The 23,854-nt window shown below is 37.6% G+C and overlaps 2 protein-coding genes across 6 annotated transcripts in view; one reads left to right on the top strand and one right to left on the bottom strand.

Annotated features, from left to right (window-relative positions):
• The first annotated feature begins 1,185 nt into the window (after window positions 1–1,185).
• On the top strand, window positions 1,186–17,918 carry sytl3 (synaptotagmin-like 3). 4 transcript variants are annotated; one of them, XM_077221062.1, is made up of 16 exons: window positions 1,186–1,304; window positions 3,272–3,487; window positions 3,702–3,917; window positions 6,142–6,209; window positions 6,820–6,874; window positions 6,978–7,044; window positions 7,130–7,202; window positions 7,340–7,458; window positions 8,830–8,961; window positions 9,191–9,354; window positions 9,497–9,596; window positions 14,307–14,477; window positions 15,709–15,796; window positions 16,052–16,139; window positions 16,620–16,810; window positions 17,549–17,918. In XM_077221062.1, exons 2-16 carry the CDS (start codon window positions 3,339–3,341, stop codon window positions 17,620–17,622), a joined length of 1,755 nt encoding a protein of 584 aa, XP_077077177.1. In that variant the 5' UTR covers window positions 1,186–1,304; window positions 3,272–3,338; the 3' UTR covers window positions 17,623–17,918. The 4 variants fall into 4 exon arrangements, with proteins under 4 accessions (XP_077077177.1, XP_077077175.1, XP_077077174.1 ...); XM_077221060.1 differs by having other exon boundaries at window positions 1,191–1,304; window positions 15,706–15,796; XM_077221059.1 differs by having other exon boundaries at window positions 1,191–1,304; window positions 15,706–15,796; window positions 17,546–17,918.
• The window catches only part of ezrb (ezrin b), a 31,577-nt gene continuing 25,579 nt past the window's right edge, over window positions 17,857–23,854 (bottom strand). For both annotated transcript variants that reach the window (XM_077221063.1, XM_077221064.1), the window contains 4 exons: window positions 22,363–22,523; window positions 22,189–22,281; window positions 21,748–21,990; window positions 17,857–20,253 (listed from right to left, as the gene is read on the bottom strand). In XM_077221063.1, coding sequence (XP_077077178.1) covers window positions 20,089–20,253; window positions 21,748–21,990; window positions 22,189–22,281; window positions 22,363–22,523 — 662 coding nt within the window. In that variant the 3' untranslated portion in view covers window positions 17,857–20,088. The remainder of the gene's footprint in view (window positions 20,254–21,747; window positions 21,991–22,188; window positions 22,282–22,362; window positions 22,524–23,854) is intronic.

Here is a 23,854-nt window from a genome sequence, read left to right as displayed (position 1 = left end):
AAGGGTTGAGGTTCGGGGGAGCAGAGGCCTAACAGTAGGCCTAGCAACACTTTATCAAAAAAGCAGCTGAGGATGCTCAAGAGAGCCTATCAACTCAGCATTGTTACCCTGTCAAGCTCCCAACAAGGAGGCACGTAGTGCGTCTAACAACTCGATGCTGCCCCAGGCGGAGCACTGAAGAGAAGTTTCTATAAAAGCAGTAGCCAAAGAGGCTGAAAAAGGGAGCCTAACGGCTTGACAACACTGCCTCACAGGAAGATTCTCACAATGAGAAGAAACCTAACAATGCTCCACACCTAAGCAATAGCTAAGGTGGCTCCATGAGCCGAAAACTGTGGAGGCTTGATGGAGCATAATCAATTCGTACTGTATGCAGGTGAAGCTTAAAAAGCTATAGCGAGAGGAGGCCCATGGCGCTTCCTAAAGGCAGTGGCCAAAGAGGCTCCAAAAGCCTGACAACTAAGCACCACTGTGTGGTGGAGCTCTTCAGACAGAAACCTCAACATAACAATTCTCTAAAGCGAGAGGAGGCTTAGCAACGTCCTATACTCAGAACAGCATACCAAGGAGGCTTACAGAAGCCTCGATTTCAGTACACGAGGTACAGATGGCTGTTTGTGACGTCAAAAACACCAGCAATTTCAAACCGTGTTTTTGAGACTGTCTTTGGTTCACTGCAGTTGTAAAGAAAAAATGCTCAGGAATGTTGTTGACTTAAAGCATATTGAAAACACCACATAGACATATAGACAACATTAAAACTGGATTTTTACCAGAGGGGGACTTTAATATTTAAAACCAAAAATCAAACGTCACAATCAAAATTAGAAGTAATGAACAAGCAGGAAACGTTTTTGCTGCCAAGTGAAAAGAAAACCATGAAACAGGAAATGATATCACAGAGAGGACCCCTGTAGACCTTTATGTTTGTATTTAAAGGCTGGTAAGTCAAAATCAAAAAATGAACTGATAAAGATCATCAAGGTAAAAAGCATGTTAGAAAAATTCTAAATGAAATGCTGTAATCTTCTGTAATCATAATCTGGTTTATTATTTAATTGATTGCATGTGCAGCTTCAAACTATCTCTTTAAAGATGAGAATCAAATTGTGGCCTTGCACAGCAAGGCATCTCAAAAAGGGAAATGAAGTGAAATGAAGATGCTGTCGTGCCCATTTATTTCAGTTTCACAGACCTGTCATCATCGTGTGAACAGGAAGGAAGTGGAAAATGACGACCAGCCTTGAGTTTATATACAGTTGAGATTTCAGATCTTTGAGCTGTCACTTCTCACCAGCTTGAAGGTAAGCTCGCATGCAATATTTCATCATGGAACATCAATGTAGCGATTATTATTACAAGCAGTTTTATCAGAGCTGCAAAATATAGGTTGAGTAAAGTTTATAGCGTATGTTAGCAGCATGGTATGAAGTGTTTTAGAGAAGTACATGGATGTTAGTAAACATTTTAATTTATTTAAAAGATCTAAATAGTATTGCTGTCTTAGTACTTTGAGCTTGCCGTGAAGACAATGTATTTTTAGGGCTGCAAATGTTAATATGTCCAAAGACATTACATAAATGTGGAATATGTTCAAAACAATGATTTTTACCAAATTTGACAACATTAATATTTCATTCTGCTTAAAGATTATTTAGAAAATCATGAGGTTAATTGATTTTAATACTATAATAACAGTAAGAACAAAAATCTGTCATACATAATTTGCACAAAAAAAACCTCTGTGATTTTAAGGGATATATAGCTCAGTTGAACGAATTGGACCATTCACTGTGGATTAGTTTAGTTTAGTTTGCCTAGTGTTTGGCAATTCAAAGAAAAGAGATGCCAAACTAAAGGACATTCGATCTGTGTGAACCAGGTTGTCCACTCTTCTCACAACTACGTACATAATAGATACTTGTGGAATTTGTTAAGACAACCCTTTCCTGGAAGTGGCTCTCGCAGCAAAAGCCCTTCACGTTGAGCCGTCGAGGCCAGATATTGTGGGTTCCCGCATAACCCCATGCATTGCATGAAAAGCGCAGTTCACCAGATATGAGTACAACGAAGTGACTTCAAGTAAATGAGCTCATGAAGAGGGTGGGAAATGACAGCAGACTCTTCTCACACTCCTCTGAATTACGTGTAGGGTCTATTGACTCAGTTTCATCGCTGCTGGGTCGTCCCACACATTGTCAGACTGACATCATTTCAAAAATTTGCTTTAAACGTTTAAAAAAACTCGACGTTTTGAACGTTTTGAGAACATTCAGAAATTAGGTTTTTATAACCTAATGCGAATGTTAGGAAAACATTAGTAGACTGTAGTAGACCGTTAGTATACTGTAGTAGGCGTGACCGTAGTAGACATTAGTAGATTGTACTTGACCGTTAGTAGACTGTAGTAGACATTAGTAAACATTATTAAACAAAGATTGTAGTTAACTATTATTAGACTACAGTAGACTGTAGTAGACATTAGTAGACAGTAGACGTTAGTAGACATTAGTAGACAGACGTTAGTATACTGAGCTAGACACGTTAGGTAAGGTGTTTGGGTTAGTAGAATGAGTTGACATGTTGCAAAGTTACTTACAGTTAGTAGAATGTGTGTTGTGTGAATGTGTGGACCACCCAAATAAAGTGTTTATTAAGTAGACAGTCTACTAATACTATAATGACAGTTAGTTAACATGTAGTGGCAAAGCTACTTATAGTTGGTTGAATGTACAAAGTGGACAATTGAAATAAAGTGCTATCTTGAATAAATATTACAAAAAGTGGCTTTAGTCAATAATCCTGCTGTTTGTTGAAATAAACTTATATCATTGATCGTAACTCGCTTATCCAACTTACAGTATTTTGCAATGCAGAACTATGTTATTAGCAAGATTTGTGATTAATTTGCTGCAATAGGGAAATGGCGAACCATATGGAGTATGTCTTTACATTTTAAGCTATTTTTAAATGTATTTTGTGCTGCCTGTATTGGTACGCCCCACTGAGCGTTAGGTTTAGGAATAGACCATGTTTATTTATGTTTTCACTGTATGTCGCCAACTAGTCAAATTGTTACGTTTTCTCATGAGAATGGGTTAGTAGCAGCTTGGGCTGCACTGACTGTGAACTCACAAAAATATGCGTTTTTAAGCATTTGTTTTAAATAAAATTAATTGTACTGAATTGAACACATTATTTTATATTTATTAAACACGTTAATCAAGTGAAAGCCAAATAAAAACACCACAACATTTTGGTCATTGAACAGTTTTTCAGAATCTAAGCAGTGGCGTCTTCTGAACTGAACTTAACTGTGAACTGAACTGTGGACTGAAATGAAACTCGAAGAGGACAACTGGGAAAACCGACACTATCAACTCTGTCCTATGGATCTCGGATTGTTCCAGGCTCTGGAGAGAGAACGAGTCCTGGAGGTTCTTCAGAGAGACAAAGCACTTCGAACCATTGAAGCAGACAGAATCAGGTCTGAAAATGGTTCTGTTGAATGTACTAACACTTCCCTATGTTCCCAGACGGCAACATAGTGTCGGCCCAGATCTGGGCCACATCTGGTACATGTGTGTGGGCCGGATCTGGGCTGACATTATGTTGCTGTCTGGGTTCCTAGAATGTTCTTGTATTTATTTTGTTGGTGTGCAAAAAAGATATTAATAACATTTTAAAACTAATTTGTTTAGGAGGCTAAAGGTAGAACTTCAAGGTATCTATCATCAGGGTGCCAAGACCATTACTCGTTCATATGGTCAGAGATCGTGTGCGAGATGTCAGCGACCTCTAGGGAAGTTCTGGGACTGTGGTTCGGTGTGCTGTGGATGCAGTCACCGCATCTGTAATCGCTGTCGGGTTGTCCGGTCCGCAAGAGAGTGGAAGTGCACAATGTGTCATGCGTTCAGGTAAAAACAATATATCACTCATGGGTTTATATAACACCTTTGAATCTAATTTTAATCTAAGATGTCCCTAATTTGGACTCCCTGCCAAGCTACCTGATTGCCTAACGTCACCCCACATCTAATCCTAAACCTAAAGGGGACTAAGGGAGGGACTTAAAAAAATCACTTTTGCCAAGTGCATAGGTTAAGCTTAAATTTAGGGCTGGGTATTGACACAAATTTCACAATTCGATTTGATTTCGATTCACAAGCTTTCTATTCAATGTTGATTATTTTGGATATCTGGTACAATACTTGGCAAATTATCTCAAGGAAAACAAATCTCTTAACTAATGCTGTAATTTATGAGAGTGCTGTAAACTATGGGAGTCAGTTGTAGCCTATATATTGAAGGTAAATATTAACTGATTTGTATACAAACACTTAAATTACACTTTTATTTATTTTTCTAATAAAGTTATATGAAATATAAACATTTAAACGGTGGCTGTCATAAAAACTTGCCAGATTTATTCAAACATGCATTAAATATTGAAGAACATAAAAAAATATATAATGAATATTATATTTGTAATATGGTGCATATATTTAGCAAAATGCTCCTCTCAAGAGTTAAATTTTCTAGCTGACTAACGAGTTTATGGTCTCTGGATATGGTTTTTCTGAGGTAAATGACCTCAGACCTCCTTTTTTTTCTAAGGTAATCTATCTTTTAACACACTTGCAGATGCTCATTCATGTTTATTTCGCTGTAACTGGTAAGGCGGAAGAGAATCACAGCGGTAGACCAAAGCGGTATGTTTTTGAATTTCGTTACAAAATGGAGGTAATTTGAAATCTGATACTTTGTTTCATATCAATAGTAACGAAGCACAAAGATTATTGCGATTTGTTGGATGGGATGCGCGGTACAATGTTCCACTCATTCATCAACTGACAAGAGGATGATAGCCTAATCGATTATTGGGATTTAAGAATTGATGTCGTTCGTAAAAATGAGAATCGGTAAAAATCGAGAAATCGATATTTTGTACCCAGCCCTACGCAACATTTTAGTCAAGGATAGTCTGTGTCCAGTCACATTTAACACATTAATCTACGAGCTTCCTGCACTACAAAGAACGCAGCTCTAGAGTAGGCTAAAGGTATTGTATTATATATATATATATATATGTGCTGGTATCATGATAAATTATCTGTAGACCTATTCATGGTAAAACTGCTGAAATTGTGTCTAAGATGTATATATCATGCGTGATCTAAACGTACAAACATATCGTTGAATCATATTTTCTATGTTGGCCTAGCCTAGGTACCCTATTCGTTTTATGAAGTAGCCTAATATTATTCAGTGCTCTGCCATCTGTATTTGCTCATAGCTTTTAGATTTAGAGTTGTAGAAGCGAAAGGTTTGTTTACGGTCCGACAAATACTTGAATGTACACAAGTATTTCTAGCTGAGGATATACGTTACGTCATCGACCATTTTCCTTACTTCTGACGCCCCCCTGTGTCAGAAATTACATTATTACTAAAGCTTTGAATATGGTTTAATAATTACTTTACAATAAGGTCAATTGTTAACATTAGTTAATTCAACCCAACATTTTTAAATATTTTTACAGCATTTATCAACCTTTGTTAATGTTAGTTAAAGGACTAGTTCACTTAAAAATGAAAATTCTGTCATCATTTACTCACTCTCAAATTGTTTCAAATCTGTATGAATTTCTTTCTTCTGTCGGAAACCAAACAGTGAAGGACCCTATTGACTTGTACATAGTATTTTTTCCTTCTATGGAAGTCAAAGGGATCCATTAACTGTCTGGTTACCGACACTCTTCAAAATATCTTCTTCTGTGTTCAGCAGAATTGAAGAAACTCATACAGGTTTGAAACAACTTGAGTGTGAGCATATGATGACAGAATTTAAATTTTTAAGTGAACTATTCCTTTAATAAAATGTTCATATTTGTTCACAGTAACTGATGTTAACAGTTTGATGTGTTAGGTCAATTCTGAGATTAACATTAGCCAAGATTAATAAATGCTGTAAAAAATATTGTTCATTGTTATTCACGTTAACTAATATAGTTAACTAATATTAACAAATTAAACCTTATTGTGAAGTGTTACCAAATCTTTAGATAGATGACATAAGGATAAATGAGATAGATGAGTATTTATAAATAGTTTTTTTTTATGAATCTTTTTTTTTTTTCAGGGAATTTAAGATAAAATCTGGTGAATGGTTTCTGGAGCAGCAAGCAAAGAAATTTACCGATGCCAAAGGTTTGTCTGATTTAATTCGCTAAGAGGAACAATTACTGATGATAATTGTGTTGAACAAACTAAATTTACACTGAATTTACAATGACATATATCAGCACTGAACACTTTTTCATGGCTCACTGTGTCACATGATTTATTTGTCACGAAGGTCATTATATTGTGATAAATACCTGCTAACTTTACATTTATGCCTATTTTACACATACTATTATTTCCTGAACTGGGGTTTGTGAAGTTTTTGAGGAAACTGCAGGGGTTTGTCAGTTCATGAATAGCTAATGAATCAAATCATAATAATTTACAATTTAAATAAAAAAAACTATTAAAATAAATCAATTAGGCTATTAAAAAAGATAATACATTTTATTAACCGCCATCAGAAAACTGTGGACATATAAATTAAGTTAATATTTAAATAATTTAACAAAACATTTATAAAGACATGCACATCAGGTAAACCTGGAAATTCCTGATATACTATAAATAAGAAATCTACATTCACAACAGATGTGTACTATTTGTGCATGACGATTTGTGTTGAAATAAACTTAGTGCCATCCCTATTAGATGTCAATATTAATACATGAATGCTGTCTTTTTGTGTTTCTAGAAAACAGTCATGAGACCACCGGAGACAAACTATTACAGTCTTATCAACGGCTCAGGTTGGAGAACATTATAATAACCACCTTTACTTCATGACAATTCTGATAATCAGTTTTTAATCAATCATTTGAATGTGTTATTCATTTTTTTATTTGGTTTTAGCTTCATTGCAGTCGTGCCTCCAACTCCTCCTCCCTTTAAAGAAGTCCCGTCGTTTAACAGATCAGAGGTGAAAAGAATAATATTTATTATTGTTTTCTTTGCTTTGTTTTCTTCATCACCTTATAATTTGTTTGCGTGCATTTGCCATATAGGATCCCAAAATATCGAAGCAATTTACTAAATCCATGGAGAACCTTATGGTGTCTGTCAGTGCTCACATAAAAAGTAAGAGAACAACACTAGAACCTTTTCATGGTAATTGTTCATTGTAATAACATGAAATAACATTGTAATAACTCCGAGATCCCCAAAAGTGTCTACAACTGCCTGATCCAGATGTTTTTGTCTTTTCCTGATGCCAGAGCTCTCTAAGTCTCAGAATGATTTGAGTGTGGAAGCCGGTCAGCTGACTGTGGATTACGGGCGCATGAACTCGAGACACAAGAGTCTTTCAGAAAGCGCCCTCGACAGAGCCTGCAATGTAAGAGATGGACGTTTTCATAAACTCTTTTTTTTTTTATGTTGAATTGAATTGATGTCAAGTCATCAACAGCAATGAGCCAGTTCTCTGGCCTCTGAATGAAGACAAGATCTACTAAGCAACTCGTTTCTATAAAGTTCTTGATAAATACCTTCGATTTCCTGCCAATCATGTTTAACGGGCAGAACTGTGCAGTCAATGCCATTCTTAGTTGTAAAATAAATTGAACAAAACCTTTGAACTTTTGGAAGAAGTCTCTTATCAAGGCAGGATTTATTTGATCAAAATACTAATAAAAGTTCTTACTGTTTTCAATGTAAAGAAATATTTTTCTAGAAACTTTCCTAGAATTCTTTGATGAATAGAAAGAGTGAAAGAACAGAATTTGTTTAAAAAAAATCTTATCCCAAACTTTTGAATGGTTGTAAGACATTAATTTAATTTGTCCTTTTATTTTAATTTTAAATTATTGTGTGTATGGACAAGCATGTTTCTAAACAAAATGCAATGCTGCAGTGGGCATGTGTGTGAAGATTTTGAGATAAATATAACTAACAGATGTGACTGGTGAAAAGAAGAAGAAGAAAATCAGCCTAACTTCATGTGTAAAGCCACAGATCACTTTCAGGTCGAAACAGAGCGAATGCAAAACGTGTAACAATTAAGTTTAAATGGTTATATATCTCAAATTTTTTTCATAAAAGCAAAATCAGAAATTTTTTAAAATAAATATTTGTATTGTATATTTATATATATATAATAAAACAAAAGATTATGTGTATTTTCATACTAAAACGTGTCTACTAAAAACTATGGATTTAAAAAAAATAAATGTTATGTACCTCTTCTCGGTCTGAATGCGTTAGGAGGGTTGAGACACATGTTATTTTATAACATAATAAATGTTTTTACTGTCACCGAATAAAAGTATTATTACTATTTTTATTATTTTACCTAACTTAGTTAATCACGTTTCCATTAAAAATATTATAAATCCATAATAATATTAACTGTTTTCAGCATTGGCAATACTAATAAATGTTTCTTGAGCAGCAAATCAAAAATATTAGAATGATTTCTGAAGGATCATGTGACACTGAAGACTGGAGTAATGATGCTGAAAATACAGCTTTGATCACAGGAATAAATTACATTTAAAAATATATTAAAATAGAAAACAGATATTTTAAGGTGTAATGATATTACTGTTTTACTGTATTTTGATCAAATGTAGCCTTGGTGAGCAGAAGAGACTTCATTCAAATGTTCAGAGGTTTTCAAATGTTCTTTCAATTCATTTGACATCTAATGACCCTGACTAGATGTTTGGCATTAGTGTGACTCGTCCTAATCGATTTTGTTCCCTCACAGCTGTGCAAAGCTCCCAGTCTTCCTGATCTTTCCCAGAACACCAAATCCTCGGAGCAGTACGCATCATCAAGCACAGTTTACCTGACAGATGACGATGTTTCATATACATCCGCATACAGCGATGAGCACAGGGTGTGTAATCACACAATCTTTCATCAGTTTTTTGTTTAATCTGATAACAAGTGCAGAGCTTTCAGTAAAAAATCCCCTGTAGTCTGCAAAAATTAGCAAGATAGCCTTTTATGGCATCAACTTTTAATAGATTACAGGCTTATGTTGAAAACTTTATATATATATACATATATATATATAAGATAATTTAAATGAAATATGAATTAATTCCAAGACATGTTTTGTACAGGACAGCAACAGCAGCACAGGGATGGATTGTGGGTTCTTTGAAAACAGTGTGACTGGAGAAATAGAGGTTGCCTTTGGGTACAACAACAGGACGTCCTGTTTGGAGATAACTATCAAAGCCTGCAGAAATCTGATGTTTGGAGATATGAGGAAGAAATGTCATCCGTAAGTTGTTTTGATAGAGTGCGGGTTTGCTGTTTATTACAATAAATGTTTGCAAAATGTTAGGAGAACATCGTTGCTGTAACATATTTTGTTCATATACAGTTGGTCTGATTAGAAATGTTGTTTCTTTCTGAACAAACAGGTATGTAAATGTCCGTTTGCTTCCGAAGAAATATCACAATAATAAGATGAAAACAGCTGTCAAGAGGGGAAATAACCCGGTTTACAATGAAACGTTTACAGTGAGTATTTACAAGCAGAAGTTACAAGTGAACTTTGTTTAAAAACAAAAAACAAACAAAAAATCAACAATGAAAGTGTTACATTAGTATCTTCGAGATACTAAATAGTTTTATTATTACTTTGAATTAGTTTTTATTTTTTATACTTTCCTTTTGTATTGTAGTTTTAGTTAAAGTTTTAGATACTTAGTTCTGTATTTTTGTCATTTTTTCATTTTTAATGAATATTGAATACTGAAATGAATACAAATTTTTTTTTAAATATGCCTATATAGTTTTTTTTAATAATTCTGTATTTGAGTTTTAGAATTGTTTTAGTTCATCAAATTAAACTAACTGAAAATGAGACATTTTGCCAACTAGTTAAAAAAAAGTATGTTAAGTTTATATATTGTTATTTATTTTATTTCAGTTAATGTTTATTTTATTTCACGAATCAAAAATGTTTTTGTTTTTATTTTTGTTTTATTTTTTGTTAACTATAATAACCCTGCAATGAAAGTGTATTTTAAAGGGGTGAGAGAAACAAACATTGTTGGTTAGAGTCAAAACATTTTTTTTTAATGAAGTCAAGTTTACAAACAGATACTGAGTGAGCAAATTTTTTTTGTTAAAGTTCACAACAAATCAAAGTAATTAAAAAGCCTTTGCCCTGAATGATTTGTGGTCAGACATCTTATGTCAAACGGACAGTATTGCAGTTCATTGTTCTCATTGGTTGTTAAATCTTTTTTTTTGTATTTATTTATTTATTTTTTATTATTGTTATTATTTGAACGCATTGAACATTGCATATTTTTGAAGTGGCCTGCCTGGTTATGGATTGAAGGTTTGTAACGAGGTTTATGAGTGGAGATAGTGAGTGCAGTGGTCATCATGCAGGTGGTGTTTGCAGTGTGCACTTGAGTGCAGTGGTCATCATGCAGGTGTTGTGTTTGCAGTGTGCACTTGAGTGCAGTGGTCATCATGCAGGTGTTGTGTTTGCAATGTGCACTTGAGTGCAGTGGTCATCTTGCAAGTGTTGTGTTTGCAGTGTGCAATTGAGAGCAGTGATCCTCATGCAGGTGTTGTGTTTGCAGTGTGCACTTGAGTGCAGTGGTCATCATGCAGGTGTTGTGTTTGCAGTGTGCACTTGAGTGCAGTGGTCCTCATATTGGTGTTGTGTTTACAGTGCACACTTGAGTGCAGTGGTCCTCATGTTGGTGTTGTGTTTGCAGTGTGCACTTGAGTGCAGTGGTCCTCATGAAGGTGTTGTTTTCAGTCTGCACTTGAGTGCAGTGGTCATCTTGCAAGTGTTGTGTTTGCAGTGTGCAATTGAGAGCAGTGATCCTCATGCAGGTGTTGTGTTTGCAGTGTGCACTTGAGTGCAGTGGTCATCATGCAGGTGTTGTGTTTGCAGTGTGCACTTGAGTGCAGTGGTCCTCATGCAGGTGTTGTGTTTGCAGTGTGCACTTGAGCGCAGTGGTCATCATGCAGATTTTGTGTTTACAGTGTGCACTTGAGTGCAGTGGTCCTCATGCAGGTGTTGTGTTTGCAGTGTGCACTTGAGTGCAGTGGTCATCATGCAGGTGTTGTGTTTGCAATGTGCACTTGAGTGCAGTGGTCATCTTGCAAGTGTTGTGTTTGCAGTGTGCAATTGAGAGCAGTGATCCTCATGCAGGTGTTGTGTTTGCAGTGTGCACTTGAGTGCAGTGGTCCTCATATTGGTGTTGTGTTTACAGTGTACACTTGAGTGCAGTGGTCCTCATGTTGGTGTTGTGTTTGCAGTGTGCCCTTGAGTGCAGTGGTCCTCATGAAGGTGTTGTTTTCAGTCTGCACTTGAGCGCAGTGGTCATCATGCAGGTGTTGTGTTTGCAGTGTGCACTTGAGTGCAGTGGTCATCATGCAGGTGTTGTGTTTGCAGTGTGCACTTGAGTGCAGTGGTCATCATGCAGGTGTTGTGTTTGCAGTGTGCACTTGAGTGCAGTGGTCCCCATGTAGGTGTTGTGTTTACAGTGTGCACTTGAGTGCAGTGGTCATCATGCAGGTGTTGTGTTTGCAGTGTGCACTTGAGTGCAGTGGTCCCCATGTAGGTGTTGTGTTTACAGTGTGCACTTGAGTGCAGTGGTCATCATGCAGGTGTTGTGTTTACAGTGTGCACTTGAGTGCAGTGGTCCTCATGTAGGTGTTGTGTTTACAGTGTGCACTTGAGTGCAGTGGTCATCATGCAGATGTTGTGTTTACAGTGTGCACTTGAGTGCAGTGGTCCCCATGTAGGTGTTGTATTTACAGTGTGCACTTGAGTGCAGTGGTCATCATGCAGGTGTTGTGTTTGCAGTGTGAAATTGAGTGCAGTGGTCCTCATGTTGGTGTTGTGTTTGCAGTGTGCACTTGAGTGCAGTGGTCATCATGCAGGTGTTGTGTTTGCAGGGTGCACTTGAGTGCAGTGGTCCCCATGTAGGTGTTGTGTTTACAGTGTGCACTTGAGTGCAGTGGTCATCATGGAGGTGTTGTGTTTGCAGGGTGCACTTGAGTGCAGTGGTCCCCATGTAGGTGTTGTGTTTACAGTGTGCACTTGAGTGCAGTGGTCATCATGCAGGTGTTGTGTTTACAGTGTGCACTTGAGTGCAGTGGTCCTCATGTAGGTGTTGTGTTTACAGTGTGCACTTGAGTGCAGTGGTCATCATGCAGATGTTGTGTTTACAGTGTGCACTTGAGTGCAGTGGTCCCCATGTAGGTGTTGTATTTACAGTGTGCACTTGAGTGCAGTGGTCATCATGCAGGTGTTGTGTTTGCAGTGTGAACTTGAGTGCAGTGGTCCTCATGTTGGTGTTGTGTTTGCAGTGTGCACTTGAGTGCAGTAGTCCTCATACAGGTGTTGTGTTTACAGTGTGCACTTGAGTGCAGTAGTGCTCATACAGGTGTTGTGTTTACAGTGTGCATGTGAGTGCAGTGGTCCTCATACAAGTGTTGTGTTTGCAGTGTGCACTTGAGTCCAGTGGTCATCATGCAGATGTTGTGTTTACAGTGTGCACTTGAGTGCAGTGGTCCTCATGTAGGTGTTGTGTTTGCAGTGTGCACTTGAGTGCAGTGGTCATCATGCAGGTGTTGTGTTTACAGTGTGCACTTGAGCGCATTGGTCCTCATGCAGGTGTTGTGTTTGCAGTGTGCACTTGAGCGCAGTGGTCCTCATGCAGGTGTTGTGTTTGCAGTGTGCACTTGAGTGCAGTGGTCATCATACAGGTGTTGTGTTTGCAGTGTGCACTTGAGTGCAGTGGTCATCATGCAGGTGTTGTGTTTACAGTGTGCACTTGAGCGCATTGGTCCTCATGCAGGTGTTGTGTTTGCAGTGTGCACTTGAGCGCAGTGGTCCTCATGCAGGTGTTGTGTTTGCAGTGTGCACTTGAGCGCAGTGGTCCTCATGCAGGTGTTGTGTTTGCAGTGTGCACTTGAGTGCAGTGGTCATCATGAGTGCACACTGCAAACACAACACCTGCATGAGGACCACTGCGCTCAATTGCACACAGTAAACACAACACCTGCATGATGACCACTGCACTCAAGTGCACACTGTAAACACATCTGCATGATGACCACTGCACTCAAGTGCACACTGCAAACACAACACCTGCATGAGGACCACTGCACTCAAGTGTACACTGCAAGCACAACACCTGCATGATGACCACTGCACTCAAGTGCACACTGTAAACACTAGTGGTCGACCGATATATCGCCACGGCCGATAAGTTTTTCTGATTGGCTGATGTGTTGGAAGCGGAACTTTTATTTTGACGGCGCTGCAGACTTTTATTTTGACGGGCGGCGCTGAGAACACCAGCACCTGAGAAGAGAACGGCAGCGCCTGAATCAGATCACACAGCGCTCACTCACATTCTCAGTCCCTCTGTCAGCTATATCCAGTGGCGTCATGCCCATTCAAAGTGAGGGGGCACGTGCACTTGAGTGCAGTGGTCATCATGCAGGTGTTGTGTTTACAGTGTGCACTTGAGTGCAGTGGTCATCATGCAGGTGGTGTTTGCAGTGTGCACTTGAGCGCAGTGGTCCTCATGCAGGTGTTGTGTTTGCAGTGTGCACCTGAGTCCAGTGGTCCTCATGCAGGTGTTGTGTTTACAGTGTGCACTTGAGTGCAGTGGTCATCATGCAGGTGTTGTGTTTACAGTGTGCACTTGAGTGCAGTGGTCATCATGCAGATTTTGTGTTTACAGTTGGCACTTGAGTGCAGTGGTCATCATGCAGGTGTTGTGTTTGCAGTGTACACTTGAGCGCATTGGTCCTCATGCAGGTGTTGTGTTTGCAGTGTGCACTTGAGTGCAGTGGTCATCATGCAGGTGGTGTTTGCAGTGTGCACTTGAGCGCAGTGGTCATCATGCAGATTTTGTGTTTACAGTGTGCACTTGAGTGCAGTGGTCCTCATGCAGGTGTTGTGTTTACAGTGTGCACTTGAGTGCAGTGGTCATCATGCAGGTGTTGTGTTTGCAGTGTGCACTTGAGCGCAGTGGTCATCATGCAGGTGGTGTTTGCAGTGTGCACTTGAGCGCAGTGGTCATCATGCAGATTTTGTGTTTACAGTGTGCACTTGAGTGCAGTGGTCCTCATGCAGGTGTTGTGTTTACAGTGTGCACTTGAGTGCAGTGGTCATCATGCAGGTGTTGTGTTTGCAGTGTGCACTTGAGCGCAGTGGTCCTCATGCAGGTGTTGTGTTTGCAGTGTGCACTTGAGCGTGAGCAGCTGGTCAGCAGTGTGGTTCAGGTCTCAGTCTGGCACTCCAGAGGACTCAAGCGCAATCTCTTTCTGGGTGAGACTCTCCTCCATCTGGCAGACTTCAGTCTGGAGAACACACACACTCAGCGCTCGGTCTGGAACTCACTCGGCCCAAAGGTAACATCAATCATTATCATTACAGCTGTATCAAATGATTTGCTTTATCTATCTATCTATCTATCTATCTATCTATCTATCTATCTATCTATCTATCTATCTATCTATCTATCTATCTATCTATCTATCTATCTATCTAGAGTTGCTGTCTTAAATTTTAAGTCAAATCAATTTGGTCTTACAAATTATTTATACTTAAATTATATTAAGATGAAAAAAATTTGTTATAGCTTATAAAAAAAGTGGAAATTGCTTAAAATAAATTAATTGAGTTTGGTGAAAAGTTATGTTGCCATGACTAATTTGTACAGTTATAGTTGCATGTAATTATGTATAATTCACTGTTACTATAGTAACTACATGTAACATTTAATGGACGATAAATAAATTGTAATTGAAATAATATTTTGTTGTAAAACTTACTTAAATTATCGGTCTTTTTACTGCAAAATGTCATGGTTAATTCAGTGTTTCTTGCCAATGTCTAATTATTTGTGAGATTTTCTTGAAATTTCTTATAGTGACAATCATTTCAAAGTCAATCCTATACCTTTTCCCCTAATGAAATTGCTATTTAGGCTCTGTTATGAAATGAAATGAAATTAATCATCAGATTATAGCAGAAGTGAAAGCACTGTATGAAATAAAAAAAAAAGTGTAAAAATGTTGTAGAAGTTTAAATTTGCTGTGAGGCAAATGTACTAAACTAAACATTTTTATTTTATACAAAATATACATTTTACTAAATAATTTGGACTTAGAAAACGCTAGAAAATCAAATCCATATGCCTAACCAAATTTGAGAGTTTAAGTATTTGAATGATACCTAATTTATGATGATTAAAATATTTAATGGGGGAAAAAAGCAATAAAAAAGTGTGCCACCTTTCCAAATGAAATGAAATTAAACAATAAGTTAATAATAAATATTCACGTTTATTAACCATTAAAGTAACAGGCGAGTTGATCAAAAGTAAATATTGCAGATGCTTGAATAACTGACCCAATTGAAACCATCGGAGCAAATTATTGTCATCAAAAGTGAAGTTAACACATCGGTTGAACCGAACTTGTGTGAGTGCATGTGGTGAAGTAATGTCTGCACTGTCTGCAAATTGTGACGGAAGTAAAATAGATTTGCAGGAAGTGTCAAAAACAAATCAACCTGATCATGCAAACATGTTCTGAGGTGAATGATCTGATCTGAAACAAGCTTGTTCTTTCACAGCAGAGACATTCACTAGGTGGCGATGTGGAACCGTTCACTTCAGATCTGCTGGTCCTTAAAGCACAGCTACAGTTCCTGTCACACACTGACGGTACGAGACTCTGTTACACACACTGGGATTCTGACAGCACTAATCAGACTGTGTGTGGATTAGAGAATGACAAATATACTGCCTTTCCTGCTGAAAACAAAAACAAACCGTTAAAAACCTAAGTTGACCCGGCTGGTCTTAGCTGGTCAAGGGTTTTATGGGATTTTCATGTCATTTATCTTCCAATGCTCATTATAAATACTCTTATCAAATGTAAATTTCAGAAACAAAACACTAAATAATCTATCTATACAGACAGTTTGATGGGATCTGCAGGACAGCTCAAAGTTGTCATCGCTGATGTGTGGAAGCTCTCCGTCTCAAAAGCAGCTTACATCGAGGGGTGAGTCGACAACATGTGTAAAGTTTGCACAAATAAACATAAAATATCAAACTTCACTGCAAATTATGAAAGATTTCAACCTTTAATAATTAATATAATCATCTTTAATAAAGACATTCAGTTAGTATCCTTTCTCATAGATTCTTGGACATTGATTAGCATGCTAACCAAATCATTAACTTTGTACATGTAAACAGGATTCTTCAGCTAAGTTGTAATTTAACTTTTTTCATTTTATTTGAAAAAACATTTTTTCACACTTTTGATTGGTTGGTCCTTCTGGAATGAAAGTATTAATTTATGTTTGAAATTTATTGTTAGGAGGATAACCCCTTGAGATGAAGCATCTCGTTTATGTAACTGACCACAAATCTTGATATGGATATGAATCTGTTGTCTACTCTCCACAAGGATAGTCATATTGGCATTTGTGGCACATGCCTTGATGTCAGTTGCAGTAATCGCGTGTGTTGTCCCCAGGATTCTTCATCTTCCCGGAGAGAGAGAGCTGGTGCAGAGAACTGCACTGAAGAAGACTGATTCTCTCCAGATGAGCTTCAGCAGAGTCTCACTTCAGGAGCTCCAGCAGGGACACCTGCAGATCAACCTGTGGGAGAAACACACCTTCAGCCTCGCTGACCGCTTACTGAGATCAGCACGACTGGCCGACGGTGAGACACACACAACTAGCTATTTACCAATTTGTTTACCACAAGTTTAACACCTAAACGCACATGCTGAATTTAAAATTAAGTACTCTTTTATCAAAGTTTGGGATCACTTTGATTATTTTTGTACTTTGTTTTACCTTTATTCAGCAAGGATGCATTAAATTGATCAAAAGTGACCGTAAAGACAGTTATAATGTTACAAAATATTTTTATTTCAAATAATTGCTGTTCTTTTGAACTCTCTATTGAATTATGGAAGCACTGTTTCAAAAAAAAATTAATATAAGCATATTATATATTAATATTAAGCAGCACAACTGTTTTCAACATTGATAATAATAGGAAATGTTTCTTGAGCAGCAAATCAGCATTTTAGAATGATTTCTGAAAGATCATGTGACACTGATGTCAAAGCTGTATTTTCAGCATCATTACTCCAGTCTTCAAAGGAATAAATTACGTCATAAAATAGAAAACGGCTATTTCAAATTGTAATAGTTCAGTTTTTCCAGTATTTGTGATCTTACAAAAACAGAAAATTATCGACCCCAACATTTTAAATGCAGCACACATTCACATGATCTCAAGAACCCAGTTATATCATCTTCTGTGAGATGTCAGCATTTGAATTTTTCTTTGTATCTATAAATGAGCACCAGTTGACTTAAAAAAAAAATACTCATGTCTGCACACACACACAAAATGGGCTTGTATGTCACTGTCTGCTTCTTTCAGCAGAATCCTCATGGCGACGCCTCCAGCAGAAGCCAGGAGAGTGGCATGACTTCGTTCTTTCACTTCATGCAACATGAGGTCATAACTGAAGAATGTGGACGACCCACAGATCCTGGCATGTAGCAGTTGTGCTCACAAGAGGCCACAGAATCCTGTCAACAGACTCTCAGTCCCATTTATTGCATCCTATTTCATCAGACATGAACAGTAAAATGTATAAATTATTTCATAATTTAATAAACTGAATTTATCTACAAAGATGGTATGCGGTACGGTATTACACACTGAACTTCTTAAATAAGACACCCAGATTTGTTGTTCATAAATCTTTATTTCTAATATAATAAACACCTTTTGGGGGAAAATAAATAAATCCAGTTGTTGTGAAGCTCAATGGTACTTATATTACTACTGCTTTATACAATAACTCTTTTCTGTTATACACATATATGCTTTTCACACGTCATATTGTTAACCAGGCGTCAACTAGTTCTTACAATGGGTTTGTAACTTGTATACCATTGTTGAAACGATTTCAGCTACATAATCCAGGTTGGGTTGATGTGAACACAAAAGAAGATATTTTGTAGAATGTTGGTCCTGGTTGACTCCCTAGTATTGGGGAGAGAAATACTAGGGAAGTCGACGGGTGCCGTCAACTGTCTGGTTACCAACATTCTTTAAAATAACTTATTTTGTGCTCAGAAGACAGAAACTCATACAGGTTTGGAACAACTCGAGGGTGAATAAAATGACAGCATTTTCATTTTTGAGTGAACTATCCCTTTAAGCCCTGCAGTATTGATAGTGTGAAAAGCTTATTTGTAAAGACACAAGCGTTCAAATAGCTGCGAGTGATTAAACCAGCTGATTTTGATAATGGAAACTCAATAAATGAATTAACAGTGACTAAGTTAGTAATAATGAGCCTCATTTGGAGGAAACAAATACATTAAGCCCTAATAACTTGCCAAGTAGCAAGAAGAAGAAAAAAGATGCAACAAAAAAAATAATACTCTCCTATATTTATGAAAGTGGCACTGCATGGTTACAGGCATCATAAACACAATTTACTAAATCGTCATATTTGCCCATTGGTATATCACCCAAAATGCTGAATGTCTAAAACTCTGTTCTAGTGTGAACCCTCCAGCAGAATAAAGGTGTCTTTAACACTACCTGATTTGTGCTATTTTTAAGTTAATTCAAATATAAAGAGCTTCTAGTAAGTCAGTGAAAACTGTCCAAAACTTACAGTAAGCTGAGATTACAAAAGGTTATTAAAGTTTCTAAAAACAAATCTTCCTTTAACCCAATGTCATGGCAATAAACATTCAGTAACTAATTCAATTGAAAACCATAATAAAATCAGTTTGTATCTAATGCAGAAAATCTAATATGATTTAACAACATGCCTCTGAGTGCTAATGCTTATATATATATATATGATTTTATACACACACATGCATGTGTGTGAGTGTATATAAAATCAGATAGCATATGAATCCTCTTCTAATTAGTATTAAAGATTTGAGCATGTGGATTCAATCATCATTTGGGTCAGTACAGAATCAATAAACAAATTAATCTGCACTGTCATTAGTAAATAAGCAGAAGTACATCTACCCCAAAGCCTTAAATAACCCAAAGATAGAATAAATAAACACTATAACAAATATTCTGGCAAAAGCCATATTCAACATGAATGAAAGAGTTTTAATATAAGACAATACATAAAATTATTATCATACTGCCAAGCCCTGTGCTGAGTGGATCATTAACAAGAAAAACAAAAAAAAAAACGAGTACAATCCCTTATTACAACCCCAAACTAGTTAGAATTTGGCCAGATTATTGAATTAATAACACATAATTAACATAAGGGGATGCATTGTTGGCACGTGTGTTTACATAGTATTTACCTTCGTATTTTTATGGCAAAAGGATTTATTTCAGCACATTCTGTGAAAAAGTCAGTGGTGTGATTTTGTGAAATTGGTAACATTTCAAAATAAGGCTTTATACTATAAACATTAGTTAGCAATTAACCAAGATTAATAAATGTGAATTGCTACATACATTGATATTACAAGTTGTTTGTTATCACTAGTTAACTAATGCATTACAAACCAAGAATGAACAATAAATGAACAGACATTAATAGATATTAATTGTTTGTTCATGATACCGAATGCTTTAACTAATGCTACCGTATAAAACCTTACTGTAAAGTGTTGCTGTGAATTTCGATGTACACTATTAAGGGGTAAACATTTGTGTTCATGTATATAAATGTAATGACAAAAAACATTTTTGTCATTACATTTACATAGTGCATTTTTTTGGTTTTAAAATAATTTCTTGTTTAGTGCACATTGAACCAGTGTTCGTATCATACTAATTCAAATCTGTTGCATTACCGTGTGCATGTGCGTGTGCCTCTTGCATTGACCACTCAGACGTAGGGGATAGAAAGAAACAGACAAGGGCTTTGAGACTCCTTCCTTCCCCTCCTTTTTCCAAAGTTCCCTGGTCCAGATATTTTATAAGGCCTCAAACTCATCAATTCTCTGTTTGGTATTGCCCTGGCGGATCTGCCGGAGAGTTTTGTATTTGTCTCGGCCGGCGCGCACGTTCTCTGTGTGCAGCAGGTCGTTCTGAGTTTTCTTGGTGTCGTCGCGAGCCTGGGATAACTCGGAGGTCAGAGCCTGTAAAGAAGATATTGTCAGAAATTTTGTGATGCTTTTTTGATCTATGACTCAAGAATACAAACAGTTCTGAATCAATCTTCCTGTCAAACAAACCTATCCAAACCTTTTAATGTGATTCTACCAAATAGGACATGTTTCTGGATTAACAACCCAATGTCAAGCCATAAACCCATATATACCATTTGGATATATAGTTGAGGTTAGGAATAGGTTATTGTTTGGATTGTTTGATAGTAATGTTGTTTTAGGACCGATAAAGTACATTATTTCAGGACCATGACCTACTTGGAGAAATCTTATTGACTATTCCTAACCCCAACTATTAACTACAGTTAAAGGCAGAAGGATATTATAGGTTTAAAAGACAAGCCCCAACCCCATCCTAAAAGCTAAGCCTAATCCTATTTCCAAAATCTGATTTGTTGATAAGAATGTCCAGGACCAACAAAGATCTGTTGTCTGTACTACGGTAATCATATGAGACAACCTGATGAACCTAAGGCCATGTTTGTAGACACCCCTGGTGCTAGACATTGACATCAACCAAGCATATCTCTAGGTCTATCCAACCCTAAACCTAACCCCAACTTTCTATTAAAATCAGAAGTAATTGACTGGTAGATACTGTTGTTTCAGAGCAGGGTTATTTATTCCTACTCATGAGGGGCTTTCGCACCAGGTAGTTATAGGCACTAGCCACCAGGGCGGTCCCCTGAAAACTACATTTTCCCGTTAGTTTGAGCAGTAAGTATATGGCGGGTATCGGTGTTTCGTATGGCACGTGTTACGTCACTGGTAGTTCAGGTTGTGCTGGGGTTAGGCTCTACACTGAAGTAGGAGCCAATTGATTCCCCACATTTTAGTTCTAGGAACTCCTTTTGGAGGAACTAATTTAGCTCCTACTTCAGAGTAGGGTCTAACCCAGCACTATAGTGAACTAGCACTGATTATAGGTGGCTGATTGGCCGAACATACGCGAAACACCAGCACTGTTTGTTTGCTCAGGCTCTGGCGTTCTCAGCGCAGTCACAACAACAAGCGTGGCTCACGTCACTTCAGAGTTCCTACTGGCGGTGCAAATGCAACCAGGAAAACGTTACTAGGGGAACCATTAGTTCTCGGGAAACCACCCTGGTGGCTAGTTGCTATAAGTTCTAGTTTCTATACTACCCGGTGCAAAAGCCCCTTTTGTCGAGCCCTAAAGAGGAGCTACACAGAGACTATGTTCTGTTGTATTAACAACCCTAAAAGGAGAGGCTTCCCTATGCTGAATAAACCACTTTTTGGAGGACATAGCTTATTAAACACTAGATCAACACTAGATCAACCTAGAAGAACAAAACTGCAAAAAGGTTACCCTAACCCTGTTAGGAACATGTGGAGTCAGACCTGAACTTAGTCTTCAAGGAGCAGGATTGGCTATCGTACCTTGGGCTCTAATCTTAAAGCCTAGTAAAGTTCAACCAATTGTTCCTACAATGTTATACTTACCAACAGCTGTTTCTGAACTCGTTCATTCTTCTCGGCCTCAGTGATTCGCTGTTCTTCGTTGCGGTGGTCATGGAATCCTCCGGTCTGCAGGTCTGCACTGTAGCTACCGTTGCTATCCTCCCCATCTTCATACTCATTCTCATCAGGTTCGTAGGCAGGAGGTGGTGGAGGGAGAGGTGGCGCCGCCATCACCATGTGAAGCTCCTCACGGGTCTTCACCAGGTCGTCCTGGGCCTCTTTCGCCTTGAACACAGTCCAACATCACAAAGATCAGACAGTCTACCAATCCAATTACTGAAGAACTTGAGAATGCACCAAGAGTGTGGATACACGGAATATTTTTGGACATACTTGCAGTAATGCAAACTCATAAAGGTTGAATAAAGTGATCTTGAGGTGATATCATTATTTCCATATGGGTTCATGTCTTAATGCTCTTACTCGGTGCTGCCATGTCACGGCTTCCTCCTCCTTGCGTCTTTTGGCTTCTTCCAGGAGTGCAATACGAGCAGTATGTTCTGCTAGCTCAGCGGCCTGAGAGAAATGAATGGGAAGGATTGTTAATGGGAAATAAACAACGCCAATCCTCAGAAAAATGAAGAGTTAAGTTCTCACAAGCTGTTCTTGACTCTTTAGCTGGTCCTTGGCTTGACGGGCCAGTTCCTCCTTTGCGAGCAGGGCTGCCTGCCTCTCTGCCTCCAATCTGGCGGCCTCCTCATCGGCCAGTCTCCGTTCATGCTCCAGCTGCACGGCCCTCTGCATCTGCTCCTGCAGGTCTGAAAACACACATCCAGATTTCAGTGCAACCATCAATACATCCTAAATATGGTTCTGGGTCTCGCTGTGGAAGGTGGTGATGCCCATCATGGTTACACATCTGTGATGTTAATTAATAGTCGTCAATTCAACACTAAATAGTGGTGACCACATTATGCTTTTGCAGTCCCTGTAATTAGTCAACTTTGAAGGGATAGGACACCCAAAAAATCTGTCATCATTTACTCCTCCTAGTTTCACTGTTTGACCTTTATTCCATGGAACACCAAAGGAGAAGTTTAGTAAGTGTTCATGCTGCTTTTTTTTCTCCAGACAATGAAAGTAAATGCGAATGAGGGACTGTCAAGCACCATACAATTAATACTCATTACTCATGCACTATATTCTGTATTTGAAAGCTGTAGAATAACTTTTCTTTAGCAAAATGAAATTTAAGTAATTATTCACTGAATTATAGCTTGACAGCTGTGGTCACCATTAACTTTCATTGTCTGCAGAGCAGCTTAGACTTTCTGCTACATATAATTCCTTTTGTGCTCCATATAAGAAAGAGACATATGGGGTTTAAAGTAAATAATGACAGAAATTCACTTTAAACAGAGATGTTTGCAGAAAAGGCAGAAGTGATGTCATTTTATGACTACATAAATTGAGATCCTTCAGAAAGCTTTGTTGGACTTTGTATAGTCAGAGATGGCTGATGGTTTTAGCACGAATGGCCACATGATTCAGGAACATTATTTAATCCAAAACACAAACTTTCTGAATGAAAAATAAATAGCCTAATAATCTAGTTTCAAACTCGATATCAGAAAGAAAAGCTTTGTGGTAAACACAAAAGAAGAATAACATGCGAACAGCAGAAACAGAGTAACAGGTGCAGTTCGACATCATCTTGTGTTTGGATTGCCAGTCAACGGCATTGTCAGCTTTAACACAGTCATCATGATCAAAGTATAATGTCTCCCCTTTATATAATAACAAGCTAAAAGGTTACATAAACTGAAAAGACCAAAGTGACTGTATCTGGCTTGACGTCTCCAATTATGAGTCACAAATTTTCCATATGGAGTCACAAAGTAAACCAATCATCGCAATAATTGTCAGATTTGTTTTTATTATAATCCATATGTTGTTTCATAAAACTAAACAGTTAAACATTTTATTTTCTTAAAAAAAAATATAAACATGATTCCTCGCATTCAAAACAACTTGCATGTTGACTGTTTTATTGAACTCAGTCATGAAAATACTTATCTTGCATTACACATGAAAATGTTTTAGCAAAAAACAAAATATCATTTTACATGAAATTACTCCAATTAAAAAC

This window comes from Siphateles boraxobius, unplaced genomic scaffold, assembly GCF_051911475.1.
Source record: "Siphateles boraxobius isolate OS27281-9 unplaced genomic scaffold, OSU_SipBor_1 8, whole genome shotgun sequence".
NCBI lineage: Eukaryota > Metazoa > Chordata > Actinopteri > Cypriniformes > Leuciscidae > Siphateles > Siphateles boraxobius.
The sequence above is the reverse complement of the archived record's forward strand: the minus strand, read 5'-3'. Positions and strand labels throughout refer to the sequence as shown.

Bases quoted from the DNA above. Each gene is read 5' to 3' on its own strand.
- sytl3 (XM_077221059.1), top strand. From the start codon at position 3,339: ATGAAACTCGAAGAGGACAACTGGGAAAACCGACACTATCAACTCTGT. The intron at 6,210-6,819 runs GTTTGTCTGATT...TTGTGTTTCTAG, and splicing joins GAAATTTACCGATGCCAAAG to AAAACAGTCATGAGACCACC. The intron at 16,811-17,545 runs GTGAGACACACA...TGCTTCTTTCAG, and splicing joins ATCAGCACGACTGGCCGACG to CAGAATCCTCATGGCGACGC.